Source organism: Dermacentor albipictus, unplaced genomic scaffold (assembly GCF_038994185.2).
Source record: "Dermacentor albipictus isolate Rhodes 1998 colony unplaced genomic scaffold, USDA_Dalb.pri_finalv2 scaffold_91, whole genome shotgun sequence".
In the NCBI taxonomy this organism is placed as follows: Eukaryota; Metazoa; Arthropoda; class Arachnida; order Ixodida; family Ixodidae; genus Dermacentor; species Dermacentor albipictus.
The window spans coordinates 40001-55000 of NW_027225645.1; the positions used below are offsets into that span (position 1 = coordinate 40001).

Here is a 15000-nt window from a genome sequence, read left to right on the forward strand (position 1 = left end):
GGTTCCATGACCGACCGAGCGCCGCACCGTTCCTTTAGTACTTGGGCAGCAACAAAGTCGGGTCGTTACTCCACACTCGCCGCAGGAAGCGACCGGCAGCCGCCAGCCTTTTCAGACTCGGCAGCGTTTGCCGCGGAGGACGGGAGAGCGCTCGCACCACGGTTCCGTGTGTACTAAGCGGCAGCGGCATTAGCTCTCGACCGTCAGTTCCTTGACCGACCGCACGCTTCGCCGTTCCCCTCGTACTGGGCAAGAGCAGCAGGTCGGGTCGTCTTACTCCCATTCCGCGCAAGAGTGCCGAGGCGGACTTCAGAAAGCCCACCCAACAGTGTGCGTTACGCCGTTTCTACCCGCGGGCGCGGCCAAGCCAACCGTCCAAGGTTGCAGCCGGCGTCCACTGGGCGCAACAAATTTGGCACGGGGCGCCCTTCGAAATTCGGGCAATCCCCGGCATGTTCGGGTATAGCCGTCCCCGCGTCCAAGCGGGGCCAGCGGCGGAAAGCGTCGGGCGCAGCGAGCTGCTTCACCCACACGGGGTAGAAACAATGGCGCTCGTCACCCTCGAACAATCCGGTAATGATCCTTCCGCAGGTTCACCTACGGAAACCTTGTTACGACTTTTACTTCCTCTAAATGATCAAGTTTGGTCATCTTTCCAACAGACCGGCGCAACCGAAAGGCCGCGCCGGACATCGGTCCGAAGACCTCACTAAATCATTCAATCGGTAGTAGCGACGGGCGGTGTGTACAAAGGGCAGGGACGTAATCAACGCGAGCTTATGACTCGCGCTTACTGGGAATTCCTCGTTCAAGGGGAACAATTGCAAGCCCCTATCCCAATCACGAAAGAAGTTCCACGGGTTACCCAGTCTTTTCAGACAGGGATAAAGACACGCTGCTTCCTTCAGTGTAGCGCGCGTGCGGCCCCGGACATCTAAGGGCATCACAGACCTGTTATTGCTCTGTTTCGTGCGGCTAGGAGCCGCTTGTCCCTCTAAGAAGGTTGTAAGGTGCTGGGAACCCCGCACCTATTTAATAGGCTAGAGTCTCGTTCGTTATCGGAATTAACCAGACAAATCGCTCCACCAACTAAGAACGGCCATGCACCACCATCCACCGAATCAAGAAAGAGCTCTCAATCTGTCAATCCTCCCAGTGTCCGGGCCGGGTAAGTTTTCCCGTGTTGAGTCAAATTAAGCCGCAGGCTCCACTCCTGGTCGTGCCCTTCCGTCAATTCCTTTAAGTTTCAGCTTTGCAACCATACTTCCCCCGGAACCCAAACACTTTGGTTTCCCGGAAGCTGCCCGCCGAGTCATTTGAGTAACTCAGGCGGATCGCTGGTTGGCATCGTTTATGGTCAGAACTAGGGCGGTATCTGATCGCCTTCGAACCTCTGACTTTCGTTCTTGATCAAAGAAAACATTCTTGGCAAATGCTTTCGCAGTAGTTCGTCTTGCGACGGTCCAAGAATTTCACCTCTAGCGCCGCAATACGAATGCCCCCGTCTGTCCCTCTTAATCATTACCTCGTATTCCAAAAACCAACAGAACAGAAACGAGGTCTTGTTCTATTATTCCATGCAAGTTTATTCAGGCGACTCGCCTGCGTTGAGCACTCTAATTTTTTCAAAGTAAAAGCACCGGCCTTCTCGAGGCACACAATGAAGTGCACCAAGAAAGGACCGGCATGATGTTCAGTCCGAGCCGTCGCATCGGGTAGATGCACTACTCGTCTGGAACTGAGATCCAACTACGAGCTTTTTAACCGCAGCAGCTTTAGTATACGCTATTGGAGCTGGAATTACCGCGGCTGCTGGCACCAGACTTGCCCTCCAATTGATCCTCGTTAAAGGATTTAGAGTGTACTCATTTCAATTACGGGGCCTCAAAAGAGTCCCGTATTGTTATTTTTCGTCACTACCTCCCCGTGCCGGGAGTGGGTAATTTGCGCGCCTGCTGCCTTCCTTGGATGTGGTAGCCGTTTCTCAGGCTCCCTCTCCGGAATCGAACCCTGATTCTCCGTTACCCGTAACAACCATGGTAAGCAAGTAACCTACCATCGAAAGTTGATAAGGCAGACACTTGAAAGAAACGTCGCCGGCTCGTGGCCATGCGATCAGCACAAAGTTATCCAGAGTCACCACACAATACGGGCCGAAACCCGATCGATCTTGGTCTAATAAAAGCACCCGTCGCCCAAAGGGCTTCAGGCTCACTGCATGTATTAGCTCTAGAATTGCCACAGTTATCCAAGTAGGAAGAAACGATCTAAGGAACCATAACTGATTTAATGAGCCATTCGCGGTTTCGCCTTATTTCGGCATGTACTTAGACATGCATGGCTTAATCTTTGAGACAAGCATATGATTACTGGCAGGATCAACCAGGTAATCGTTCAACTGCGCGTCCCGCCTGTCAAGCAGGCCGGACGCCGTTTTTGCGATGCCGAGGCCACCTTCAGGCGCCCCAGCACGCTTCGTTCTTGCAAAGAGTAGCACTTTGCACAGTCCGAGACGACGGCGTTCGAGCTCGCTACGGCGCCCTCCCCGAAGGGCCGGGTATCGCCACGCGGCAAGAAGCACGCAACATTCTCGATAGACTGGTTGTGTCGACTCGATCACGGCTTGCGGTTTCTCTTGAGCCCGCAGCACAGGTGGACCGACCGACACTTGCAACGTAGCCGAGACGGCAAAGCCGCCAGGCGACGGGTCACGCCCGCGCCTTCGGCGCTTTCGCATTTGACTCGTCCGAGGACGATGCGGAACACAACTCGATATCGTGGAGAAAGCGTCGTCCGACAACCAGCCCCTAACGCATCAAGCGGATGAGGCTGCAGACGTCAGCTGTGGGATCCACGGGAGCGATACCGGGGACACGCTTGACGGGCACGAAGCCCGCCGCATATCAAACACCCAGGTCGCTTTTGGGGGCGACTGCTCTCTGGGACCCCCATATAATAGCAGCGATAAGTTCCCAAATCTCCATGGGGCCGTACTCGTGCCACTTTCGACGAGCGTTTGGCGAAAATCGTGCCGCCTCGCAGCGCCGCGAGCGAGATGGAAAGCTTACGTCGGCAGCGCAATGCCGAAGTCGTGAAAGCGCAGCGCGTCGACCGAATGCGCGAACGGCAATCTCTCGCCTATGGACAGCGCGGTTTCCAGAACAATCGCCTTTCTGTGCCCCTACGGGGCCGCACGCTAGCGCGGCCCTTTCGCCGTTTCCGAGCACGAGTGCGACCGGCGCGGGCGGCGTGCTCGACACCCCGGCTGACGCCGTTTCGGACTTTGTCTCTTCGCGCGCTCGCGCCAACGCCGCGGCAAAACGACGACCTCTGCGCGGTTCTTTCCCGGTTCCCGGCGTGCTATAGTGCAGCCAGCCGGACGGTGGCGACGACTCAGTCGCGGCCGTGCGGTGGCTTGTACGCCAAAGTTGCGTGACGGGCGTCGAGCTCCCGCCGCGGCCCGGCTCAGGTGGTTTCGGACTTCTGTCTCTTCCGAGCGCTCGCGTCGTCGTGGGCACGATTCTCGAGTGCGGAGCGGTGCGCGGACACCACCACGAACACGCGCAAGCCGAAAACGGCACTACGGTACAACGTCGGCCAGGGCGGTACGGCCCCCTTATATGAGCAGCGATAAGTGACCAGATCTCCACGGGGCCGTACTCGTGCGACAAGGCGGCGTACTGCGCCGAGCCGAGCGCCAATATTTGGCCTTGGCACGGCCGATTTGAGCTCTCGCGATCGCCGCGGTACCGCCGCTCACCGATTCAAGGCACGCTAGCGCGGCCCCTTCGCCATTTTTCGAGTAAGAGTGCGAAAAGCGCGCGCGGCGTGCTCGTCGCCCCGGCTGACGTAGTCTCGGACTTAGTCTCGCTCACGCCGCCCCGGCTGACGTCGTCTCGGACTTAGTCGCGCTCACACCGCCCCGGCTCACGTGGTTTCGGACTTCCGTCTCTTCCGAGCGCTCGCGTCGTCGTGGGCACGATTCTCGAGTGCGGAGCGGTGCGCGGACACCACCACGAACACGCGCAAGCCGAAAATGGCACTACGGTACAACGTCGGCCAGGGCGGTACGGCCCCCTTATATGAGCAGCGATAAGTGACCAGATCTCCACGGGGCCGTACTCGTGCGACAAGGCGGCGTACTGCGCCGAGCCGAGCGCCAATATTTGGCCTTGGCACGGCCGATTTGAGCTCTCGCGATCGCCGCGGTACCGCCGCTCACCGATTCAAGGCACGCTAGCGCGGCCCCTTCGCCATTTTTCGAGTAAGAGTGCGAAAAGCGCGCGCGGCGTGCTCGTCGCCCCGGCTGACGTAGTCTCGGACTTAGTCTCGCTCACGCCGCCCCGGCTGACGTCGTCTCGGACTTAGTCGCGCTCACACCGCCCCGGCTCACGTGGTTTCGGACTTTCGTCTCTTCCGAGCGCTCGCGTCGTCGTGGGCACGATTCTCGAGTGCGGAGCGGTGCGCGGACACCACCACGAACACGCGCAAGCCGAAAACGGCACTACGGTACAACGTCGGCCAGGGCGGTACGGCCCCTTATAAGAGCAGCGATAAGTGACCAGACCTCCACGGGGCCGTACTCGTGCGACAAGGCGGCGTACTGCGCCGAGCCGAGCGCCAATATTTGGCTTTGGCACGGCCGATTTGAGCTCTCGCGATCGCCGCGGTACCGCCGCTCACCGATTCAAGGCACGCTAGCGCGGCCCCTTCGCCATTTTTCGAGTAAGAGTGGGAAAAGCGCGCGCGGCGTGCTCGACGCCCCGGCTGACGTCGTCTCGGACTTGGTCGACGCCCCGGCTGACGTAGTCTCGGACTTAGTCTCGCTCACGCCGCCCCGGCTGACGTCGTCTCGGACTTAGTCGCGCTCACACCGCCCCGGCTCACGTGGTTTCGGACTCGCGTCTCTTCCGAGCGCTCGCGTCGTCGTGGGCACGATTCTCGAGTGCGGAGCGGTGCGCGGACACCACCACGAACACGCGCAAGCCGAAAACGGCACTACGGTACAACGTCGGCCAGGGCGGTACGGCCCCTTATAAGAGCAGCGATAAGTGACCAGACCTCCACGGGGCCGTACTCGTGCGACAAGGCGGCGTACTGCGCCGAGCCGAGCGCCAATATTTGGCCTTGGCACGGCCGATTTGAGCTCTCGCGATCGCCGCGGTACCGCCGCTCACCGATTCAAGGCACGCTAGCGCGGCCCCTTCGCCATTTTTCGAGTAAGAGTGGGAAAAGCGACCGCGGCGTGCTCGACGCCCCGGCTGACGTCGTCTCGGACTTAGTCGACGCCCCGGCTGACGTAGTCTCGGACTTGGTCTCGCTCACGCCGCCCCGGCTGACGTAGTCTCGGACTTGGTCTCGCTCACGCCGCCCCGGCTGACGTCGTCTCGGACTTAGTCGCGCTCACACCGCCCCGGCTCACGTGGCTTCGGACTTGGTCTCTTCGAGCGCTCGCAGCCAGGTCGGGGCCGACGCCGACGTCTGCGTGGGGCTTCAACGATTCCCGGCGCGACGCAATGCAACTGCGCGCAGGATGCCAGCGACTCCGCCGTGGCCGTGCGGCGGTGTACACGCAGAAGTTTCGTGAAGGGGTATCGAGCTCCCGCCGCCCCGGCGGACGTGGTTTCGGACTTTAGCGCTCGCAGCGATCTCGCGGCGATCGCTGACGTCTGCGCGGTTTCAGGTGTGCTACGATGCAGCAGTCTGCCGCACGACAATTTACGGAAGCGAGTGCATTCCGCCCCGGCGGACGCGGCAGCGGACTTTGTGCCTGCGGGAGTGCTCTTGTTGCTGTAAAATTTGAACGGGTGCAGCTGCGCGAAGCAAGTGTACACATTTTCTCTCTCTCTCTCTCTCTCTCTGCCTCTGAGGCGACTGTAATTTTAATTTAAATGCAATTGGAGGCGGGAGCAACCTGATGAGAGTAGGCGGACTTCGGCACACCTTGTAGTTTAGAAATTGTTTTCAAGCTTTGAGGACATACACAATCGCGCCATCTGCTTTCCCCGTCTCTTTGGCACTTCATAGTGTGTGCAGCATGCTCTGCATTCCAAAGAAACGCGCCTGTTTCTCCCCCTCTCTCACGTTCTTCTTGTCTTTCTTGCTGCTCTTGTGAGAAGTTGCTATGCTCTTTACTCGCTGTAAAATAGAATGCTTGCGCGAGCCAACAACTTGCGTGTCTTTCTTTTTTTTTGTTGTTGTTGTTTTTTTCTCTCTTCCCAAGACGTTTCTGCCATTATTCACTAGCTCTCGTTCTTAGTATGCAACGGAGCGTTAGCTCGCGCCATCTACCTTTCTTTCTGTATGGCGAAGGCCGTAGGTTTTCCTAGTTCCGCACACAGATGGCGCGGATGCGTTTTCGCGCCAGTTTCGAACGACCTCGCTGTACACATGTTTCTCATTTAAAAGTTTCAAAGGGGCTTGCGAAAGGGCGTGGTCCTTTTTTCTTGCGCAAGGCTGAGCTTTCCAGCTGTGCTTAAGCTATGCTAGCATGTGTGCGTATGTGTGTGTGTGTGTGTGTGTGTGTGTGTGTGTGTGCGTGCGTGCGCGCGCGTGCGTGCGCGTGCATATGTGTGCGTGTGTGTGTATACACGCACACGGTAAAGATGATGGGGTAGCGCTATTTCTTTCTTTCTTTCTTTCTTTTTTAACAACACCTGTGCTCCACATGGCGATCTTCCTGCCCTCTATGTTTCCGGTTGGAAGGAGTGCGCAGCCTTTTCTATATTTATTTTTTTTTTCATTCTCTTTCATTCGTACATGAGGCGCGCTACCTAATTCTAGCGGTCGAATCGACACGTTGCAATCCGTCCCGGCCTGTGCCGTATGAAAACTTTCAGTGGGCCTTGCGGTAAATAAAAGGAAATGAGGGAAATGCGCGTAGTGTATTACACTTGCGCACGGGCTTGAAACGAAGGCCTCAAAGAAAGCCGCCTTGAGCGGTCGCATTCAGACGGAAGTAAGCATTCCCCTTGCGCGTGTTTTCCGCTCGCCTGTTCCGTTTTCTACGAGGTTGCCTTCGTTGGTTTTGCCTTGCGAACAAGCTTGCGCTCGGGTCTCGTTTCTACGCGACGGCGTTTCGTTAACAGTGAAAGACTGAGGCGTCGCGAGTTGATTCGCGAGATAGAGAGCATAGAGTCTCTAGACGGGCTGGGTTTTATAAGATTGCCCACGCTGTTGCTGAGGTTACCAATGTCGCCAGGGCACCCACAAGGCAGTGGTACAATGGAGTGAAGTGAAAGACATCGCTTCTCGGCCTTTTGGCTAAGATCAAAGTGTAGTCACTGCAGCTGGCTTGCCCGGCCTTTGACACACTCATCTTTGTAGAGGCGCCCGGTTACCTGCTCCGGTCATAGCAAGGTCTTTCCCCTATCCCAGCCCTATCTTTCCAGGCCCTCGGCTACCTGCTGCACTGCCTCCAGGACAGCCCGCGTGCTGCTACCTGGTGGCCCCTGGACGACCCACACCGGCCCGCTTCCTGGTCCTGCCGCTGCCTGGCGCTGCCTGCCGCCCCCCGGAGACTCCTGCCCCGCTCGGCCTGACCACTGCTTGGTGCTGCCTGCCTGCGGGGTGCCCGCTGGTCCTGCCGTCCCGACTGGTGCTGTGCTGGGGCACAACCGGCTGGCCCCTGCCTTCGCCATCGTCTGTCATGGGCCCGGCCCACTAGCTGCCACCCCTGGTGGCCCCCTAGCCTCCGGACCTGGCCTCCTTTAAGGAGAGCCGCCGGGTCCGGAAGGTAAGACCATACAATGGACTCTGGGGGCCACGGCCGCACGGCCCATGACACCAGTGAAGACGATGGCGACCCCATCACCCCTAGGCAGGAACGCCAGCCGGCCCGTGAGGATGGCACCCTCACGGTGTTCTTTCCCGTGCCCCAAACGGTCCGGTGCTGCGAAGAGGGCTGCCGAGCTGCCTATGCCGCGGCCAAATGGACAGCGCGGCGGCAGTCCCTCCAGCGGCACCTGGAACTCGAACACGGCACCAGGATCCGGCGCACCATCAACGTGTGCACCATCTGCGGCGAGACACTGGGGCTTCGACCAGCCTCTCACGCCTGCCTGGCTGCAGCCAACTTGACTGCCGCCCCCCCTGCTGCCCTGCCACACCAGTGTGGCAGTTGCCCAATGTCCTTCCCCACAAGGAGGGGCTTGGGCAACCACGAGCAGTGGCACAGGAGGGAGGCGGCACTGGCGGCCAGGCGTGATCTCGCCGCGGGTGCTGCCACTGGTGCGTCGGAGCAGGACAGCGACAGCACCCCCGCAGCAGAGCAGGACAGCACCGAGGGTCCCGCTGAGGACCCTCCTGGAACACCAGCAGTGGCGACCGGGCAGGCCGCCGACCAGGAGCCGTCTCCCGTGGCACCTCGGGGAACACCCGGACACAGCAGCGATGGCGAGATGGCCGAGGCACCTTCTCCGCGGACGCCAAACCAGTCAGAGCGGACCGCGGCCTCGGCCTCCCCTTCTCCAACACCATCGCTGCCGTCCAACCGAGGCAGCCCGGGAGCACCAGTCTCCGAGGCTCACGAGCCGGCGGCCATGCAGGAGCTCTCCCCGGGCAGGGCAGAGGTGCAGGACCATGACGGAAGCAACCAGGACTTCGGGACCCAGGACGAACATGCTGGTACCACACGGCCAGAGGGCAGTGCGTGGACCTTAGCGGACGAAACGGCAGAGCTGCGGGCATTGAGCCGGTTGCCTGAGTCTGCTGGGGAGTGGGCACGGTTCGAAAACATCCTTGACCGTGCCATTGCAGCCGCAACCAAACACCTGCGGCTGCCAGTCGGGGACTCGCGCCAATCACGGAGGCGCGAGGTGAACCCCGACAACCCCCAGCAGATACAAACTCTCTACAGAAGGAACCGGCGCCGGGCAGTGCGGCTAATCACTGAAGGCCCGTCCCAGCTCTGTCCGATCGACCCCCACGCACTGCAGGACCACTACTCGAACCTCTGGTCACCAACACCCGTGGATACCAGCATCCTGAGGTCAAGGCTTCCAGCCACCGAAGAACTGGACTTGTGCCCCTTTACACCGGAAGAAGTCGCAGCCAAGCTCCGTAAATGCGAGAGTACAGCTCCAGGGGAGGACCGCCTCACGTACCACCACTGGAGGCAGGTGGACCCTGAGGGCAGGTTCCTGGCGGCGGTATACAACGTATGCCTCCAATACCGCCGCACGCCCCTGAGCTGGAAGTCGACGAGGACTATCCTGATATACAAGAAGGGCGACCGCGAGGACCCCACAAACTGGCGACCCATTGCCCTTGGTCGCACGATCGCCAAACTGTATGCCGGGTGTCTCACCACCCGGCCGCAGAGGTGGTTGGGCGACCATGCGGTACTGTCCAGGTGTCAGAAGGGCTTCCTGCCGCACGATGGGGTGTTTGAACACAACTTCGTGCTGCAGGGACGCCTGGATGATACTAGGACAGGAGGTGGGGAGCTGTGCGTGGGGTTCCTCGATTTTGCCAACGCTTTCGGCTCGGTCGCCCATCAGGCCCTCGTCGACGCTGTCTGCGGCGCCGGCGCGGGGGAGGCCTTTGCTACCATCGTTGAAGACCTCTACCGCGCCAACACCACCTGCGTCGTGGCAGCAGCTGGCATTACGGAGCCAATCACCATCGGAGCTGGGCTGAGACAGGGCTGTCCTCTGAGCGGCCTGCTTTTCAACCTGGTGGTGGACCCGGTCATCCGTGCAGTACAGGGAGGCGATAGGCAGCACAACATCCTTGCCTACGCCGATGATCTGACGCTGCTGGCCGCGGATCCCGCCACCCTGCAGAGCCGCTTGGACCGTGTAACAGCCCTGTCGGCCCGGCTCGGGCTGCGACTCAACGCCGCCAAGTGCCGGTCTCTACACCTGTCTGGTCGCCACCCCGTGGGTACACGGCCCACCTCTTTCACCGTGGGTGGCGACCCGATTCCGGCGCTTGGCGACTTCCAGGGGCACAAGTTCCTGGGCCGTCCAGTGGGGTTCAGGGTGCTACCGGACGAGACGACGGTCGACGAGGCCATCCACCTGGGCAGAAAGCTGCTCTCCTCTATGCTCGCCCCATGGCAGAGGCTGGATGCTATCAAAACATTTTTGTATCCAGCCCTCAACTTTGCCATGCGGGTGGGCCTTGCCAGCAAGGGAGAGTGGCAACGCCTGGACGAGGAGCTCCGCCCGCTCATCAAGAAGACCCTGTACGTGCCAGCCAGAGCTTCCAATGAATACTTGTACGGAAGCTCACAGGCTGGCAGTGCAGGGATCCCACTTGCGGCGGAGCTCAGCGACATCTGTCGGGTGGATGGAGCCTTCAAGCTACTGACGTCGACCGACGTGGAGGTCCGGGAGCGTGCAGCAGGAGAGCTCGAGGGCGTAGTGTCAAGGCGGCTGAGACGACCCGCGAACACCGAGGACATGGAGGCCTACCTCTCAGGCGAGACGGAGGGCGACTTTCGGCAAACGTCCACACAGGTCCAGTCTGTGTGGACGGAGGCCCGCAAAGCCTCCCGTCGCCTCTCCGTCGCCTGGGAGCTGTTGGAGCATGGAGCCCGCATCAACTGCGGGGAGGCCTCTGTGTCAGCGAGGAACCGCCACAAGCTGATCAAGACCATCCGGGCGCTCCTCTCCACCGAAAGGGACCAATCTCTGCAAGACAAACCGAACCAAGGCAAGGCGATGGTGTGTGTGGCGGCCGACCCGGCAAACTCACACTTCATGAGGTCCGGCCGCTACACCCATTTCATCGACTGGCGCTTCATTCATCGAGCCCGACTAAATCTCCTCCCCCTCAACGCCACAAGACTCTGGGCACCCGCGGCGGACAAAAGATGCAGACGCTGCGGGTATGGGGAGGAGACACTGCCGCATGTACTTTGCCATTGCATGCGGCAGAGCCGGGCCATGACGGAGCGCCATAACACCATCGTCGCCAGAATAAAAAAGGCTGCTTTGGGTCGGTTTACAGTCATTGCGGAGAACCAGGTCGTAGGCAACACATCACTCAAGCCCGACCTGGTACTGGCCCGTGGAGAGGAGGCACTCATCCTGGACGTCTGCTGCCCTTTCGAGAACAGGCTGCAGGCGTTCCAGGACGCCCGGAAGGCTAAGGAGGAGAAGTACGCCCCTGTACAGCGTCATCTCCTCCGGCGGTTCCAGCGTGTGACGGTGGACGCGGTGGTCGTCGGCTGCCTTGGCAGCTGGGATGTGGGGAACGACCGGGTGATGCGCAGGCTGTGCAGTAGGTCATACCTACGGACACTTAAACGCCTGTGCATCAGTGACACAATAAGCGCCTCCACAAAGATTTTTAGAGCCCATGTCGGCACCTCTTAATGATCTTATGTTTTTAGAGAAGCGCCGTTTTTTGCACTGTTTTACACCTTTACAGTTTTAGTCTTTTATTACTAACACCACTAACTAGTTTTTTTAGCCATTTGTTTGCGTTTTTAGATTATACACCTTTTATTCGTTTTTTCCTTGGTTCTGTAACTTGTATTTTTTGATGTTCTGTAACTAGCATGAATAAAAACTCTGTTCTTATCAGCTTAATATCTGATACGGGTTCTATATGGACCCACGATATTAAACCTATTTTTGGAAGTTGGCGGAGTGCTTGAAGCCTGCTTCACCTCCGCCGCAGGTCGGCCCGGTATTGCACTACCTCCGGGATCGGCCCCCGCTCACTTAGGTGAGACTTCATTCAATCAAAATGAAGAACACAAGCTCGAAGCGAGCACTCACGTGACACGCACCATTCCCATACTATACGCAACGATGCCGGTGTTTCTGAACGATTGTCTGCTGTAATGAGCCACTTGGGGGGGGGGGAAGGGTGATTAGCCGTGGGTTTTGCAATCAATGTAAGTCCCACTCAAAGCCAACACTGCATTTTGGAGTTCACTATCGCTTTGATCCGTAAACGACAGCAAGCTCGCCCTGCGAAAATCCGCTGCCCTAGTGGAAGAAAGGTTCCCTATGAAACAAAAATGGAGTGCCCGATTTCCGGCAACATTTTCGCTGCAGTGGGACCGAGCGCCTCGAAAACAAACTTGTCGTATGGCCAAGTGTGGCGAAATATATTCAAGGGTTCAGAGGTGCCTCAGCTTTCCAACCTGTATGTTATGAATACCTGTTGCTACCTTTTCGTCATCATCATCCTGCTGGCTACGACCACTGCAGGGCAAAGACCTCTCCCATTATTCTCCAAGCACCCCGGTCACGTGTAAGCCCGGTCACGGTCGCCGTCTAGTGCCTGCGCCCTTCCTAATCTAATCTGCCCTCCTAAATTTCCGCCACCCCGTGCTACGCTTCCCTTCTCTTGGAATTCAGTCGGTAACCCTTAATTGATGATCTTCCCCCCACATTGCATGCCCTGCGCACGCCCATTTCTTTTTCTTGGTTTAAACTAAGGTGTCATTAGCTCGCGTTTGTTCGCTCACCCCCCGAATCTGCTCTATTCTTATCCCCCGTAGCGCTACACCCATCATTCTTCTTTCCAAAGCTCGTCGCGTCGCCCTCAGTTACCCTTCGGTAATCCTTAAGGTCCTTCGTTGCGGCACTCGCGGCATCTTTCTCATTTAAATAAGGCTATTTCGTTCAGTTTTGGGGGAAAACTCAATGAGCTAGGCGCGATTGTGTCCCCGGCGCCGCTCTCAACAAGATGGCGGCGCCCAGGCTTTTTGCCTGGTGGTTCGGCTTGACGCAGAACACGCCTGCAGGGCAGTGAAGCCGCATTGAAGGGGCAACGAGCGGCGCAGTGAAGCGCATGCTCGGGCGAAAAACGCGAACATCAGCCAAAAATACAACCAAATGGCCAAATACGAATTTCCGTTATGGGAAATTGGAGTTCAGTTGGCGCGTTGCGCTCGCCTAAGGTAAAGAACATAAATGCGAGTGCCACATCAGCCAAGTCAATGCTGAGGATCGCGTATCATTTCTTATTTATTTTTCCCCTTGCCTCCTGGCCTGCGTGGCCCTAGCGCGCATGCCCACGAAAGTAATGCAATAAGGAAAACGCGAAATCATGCGGTGACGGCTGTATCATATCCATTGTGCGTGCTTTGTTCTTTTTGGACTACAGTGGTGTGCGTTATGAGAAAGTTTCAGTGACCAGCGAACCTATATTTAGAACCACATTTACGGTTACTGCTAACAAGCTGCGGGTAGGTGTTTTTTTTTTCTTTCTTTCTTTTTTTCGCTACCAACGATGGGTTATCGCAACCGCGATCGGTTGTGCTAGACGCGTTCTTGCCAAACGTTGGCTCTATACGCGACCCGTGACGCGTGGTCGGCACATTCAAGCAGTCCATTGCAAACCGTTCCAAGAAGAAGGATGCTAGCTCCACGTTCCGCCGGGAGCGCTAGTTCGAAGATTGTACTTTTAGACCCTCGAGGAAGCACCGCCATCCCACGTTTTCTATAACGCGCTAAGACTCAGAGCGACAGCGACCACTTGTCTTTGTCAATATCTCGGACACACTTTTTTTTTTTTCTTTAATCCAGATCGTCAGACGAGCCCGCGTTCACGCGCACTCGCTCTCTCCGATAAGCAGGGTAGCTCGGTTGGGGTGTTGTAGGGCCTCGCGCATGCGCTGCTGAGTTCGTCGCTTCGCCGGCCGGTCGACGCTGGCGCGGTACTGGTAATCAACTTCGACGGGCATGGTGAAACGTCACTGTGAAACGTCACGACTAGCAATGCAATGTGTTTGCGAGCAATCGGAGAAATGAGAGAGCCCCTGTAGATTAGTGGAAACGTTCCTCCAAGTATTACGTTTGCAATTTGCGCCTACGAACATGAACTAGACAAAGGAAATGATCTGTAGCCGCCTTCACTTCATAAAATTCCCGTACGAAGAAATTTGCGTGCGCACGTGATCTCCCGCATGAAACCAGACGATAGGTTAATTTTAGCCGTTCATTTCGATTTGCCGAATGTAAACCGGAACACTTTCTCCACGCGCTCTTGAGGTTTGAATGACAATCAATGACATGCTTTTTTTATATATTTTTGTTTGTTCTATCTGGAACCAAAAGAATTCAGAACGCCATTTCAATCTTAGATTCGATTCACGCCTTGCGTTACGTCACCCCTGGCATATCTGATGAACACGCTCTGCTGTTAAGCTTCATGATCACGGCATTAAAAGTCGCCACTTCCCGAACGTTTATCGAGCCGATGATGAACCGTATGCTGGATTCTTATTGTAATGAGTTTATAGAAAGTTTTATACTTCTATGGCTAGCTTCAAGGAAAGGAAAAACATCGCTCAGCATTGTATAACGCATAACAACAACAACGAAAAATCTGCAGGTTATTCATACTACAATGAGAACACTAGGAATACTGAAAAAGATGAAATCTAAACATGCTGCAAGGAGCCAACAAATGCAATTGAACCAACGAACTGAACTGCAATTATTTCATCAAGACATGCCCCGAAAAAACGTGGCCACTATCAATGCTCATTTCAAAGCTGTTTTTTTTTGTTTGTGACGGATAATAATTATCTTCCCAATGGCTGATGTGAAAATTTCAGAGCGCGGCATTTTCGAAATCTCAAGGCCCCGGCTGCTTTCTCTCTTCTTTAAATATGTTCCGGGTGGCAGATGGAGAAAAGTTTCGCGCACATAATTTAAAAGCCTGTAGCTGATTTTCTTGAAGAACACAAAGTGCTGACAGACCACCAAACAAGACAAAATTGAATCGGTATTACGCGCGATGATTTCGCACCGCAGTAACAAAAGGGTAACAAGCGGACGTTCATTTCGTGGTGTGTATTTCACGTCTCTCACAATAATAATAAAAAGAATGCTACTGCATAAATTAGCTTTTCCCAAACTGGATGGTTTCGATCAGCTCCCTAAATTGAGTTGGCGTTGATTGAGCAGGTGCGGGCCTCGGTTGTTTAAGATTTTTGTAAATGGCATCATTACTGGATAGATGCGGACGTCTGCGTGATGTGTGAAACTCGCTTGAGGATCAAGGGAGAACCCCCCCCAAAAAAAAATC

At 56.7% G+C, this 15000-nt stretch overlaps 2 protein-coding genes and 2 non-coding genes across 4 annotated transcripts; 3 read left to right on the top strand and 1 right to left on the bottom strand.

The window, feature by feature from the left end:
• Positions 1-574: 574 nt before the first annotated feature.
• LOC139053344 (small subunit ribosomal RNA) lies at positions 575-2389 on the bottom strand. The gene has a single exon (XR_011510425.1). It is a non-coding gene; the product is annotated as a small subunit ribosomal RNA (ribosomal RNA).
• A 5359-nt stretch (positions 2390-7748) lies between these two features.
• LOC139053323 (uncharacterized) lies at positions 7749-9804 on the top strand. Its single transcript, XM_070530361.1, has 2 exons — positions 7749-9718; positions 9786-9804. The coding sequence occupies exons 1-2, from the start codon at positions 7749-7751 to the stop codon at positions 9802-9804; spliced, it is 1989 nt and encodes a 662-aa protein (XP_070386462.1).
• Positions 9570-11458, top strand: LOC139053320 (uncharacterized protein T26G10.4-like). Its single transcript, XM_070530358.1, has one exon. It carries the CDS (start codon positions 10047-10049, stop codon positions 11322-11324), a length of 1278 nt encoding a protein of 425 aa, XP_070386459.1. The 5' UTR covers positions 9570-10046; the 3' UTR covers positions 11325-11458.
• A 27-nt stretch (positions 11459-11485) lies between these two features.
• Positions 11486-11674, top strand: LOC139053332 (U2 spliceosomal RNA). Its single transcript, XR_011510413.1, has one exon. It is a non-coding gene; the product is annotated as a U2 spliceosomal RNA (small nuclear RNA).
• Positions 11675-15000: the final 3326 nt, after the last annotated feature.

Coding starts and splice junctions, on each gene's coding strand:
- LOC139053323 (XM_070530361.1), top strand. CDS start 7,749: ATGGACTCTGGGGGCCACGGCCGCACGGCCCATGACACCAGTGAAGAC.
- LOC139053320 (XM_070530358.1), top strand. CDS start 10,047: ATGCTCGCCCCATGGCAGAGGCTGGATGCTATCAAAACATTTTTGTAT.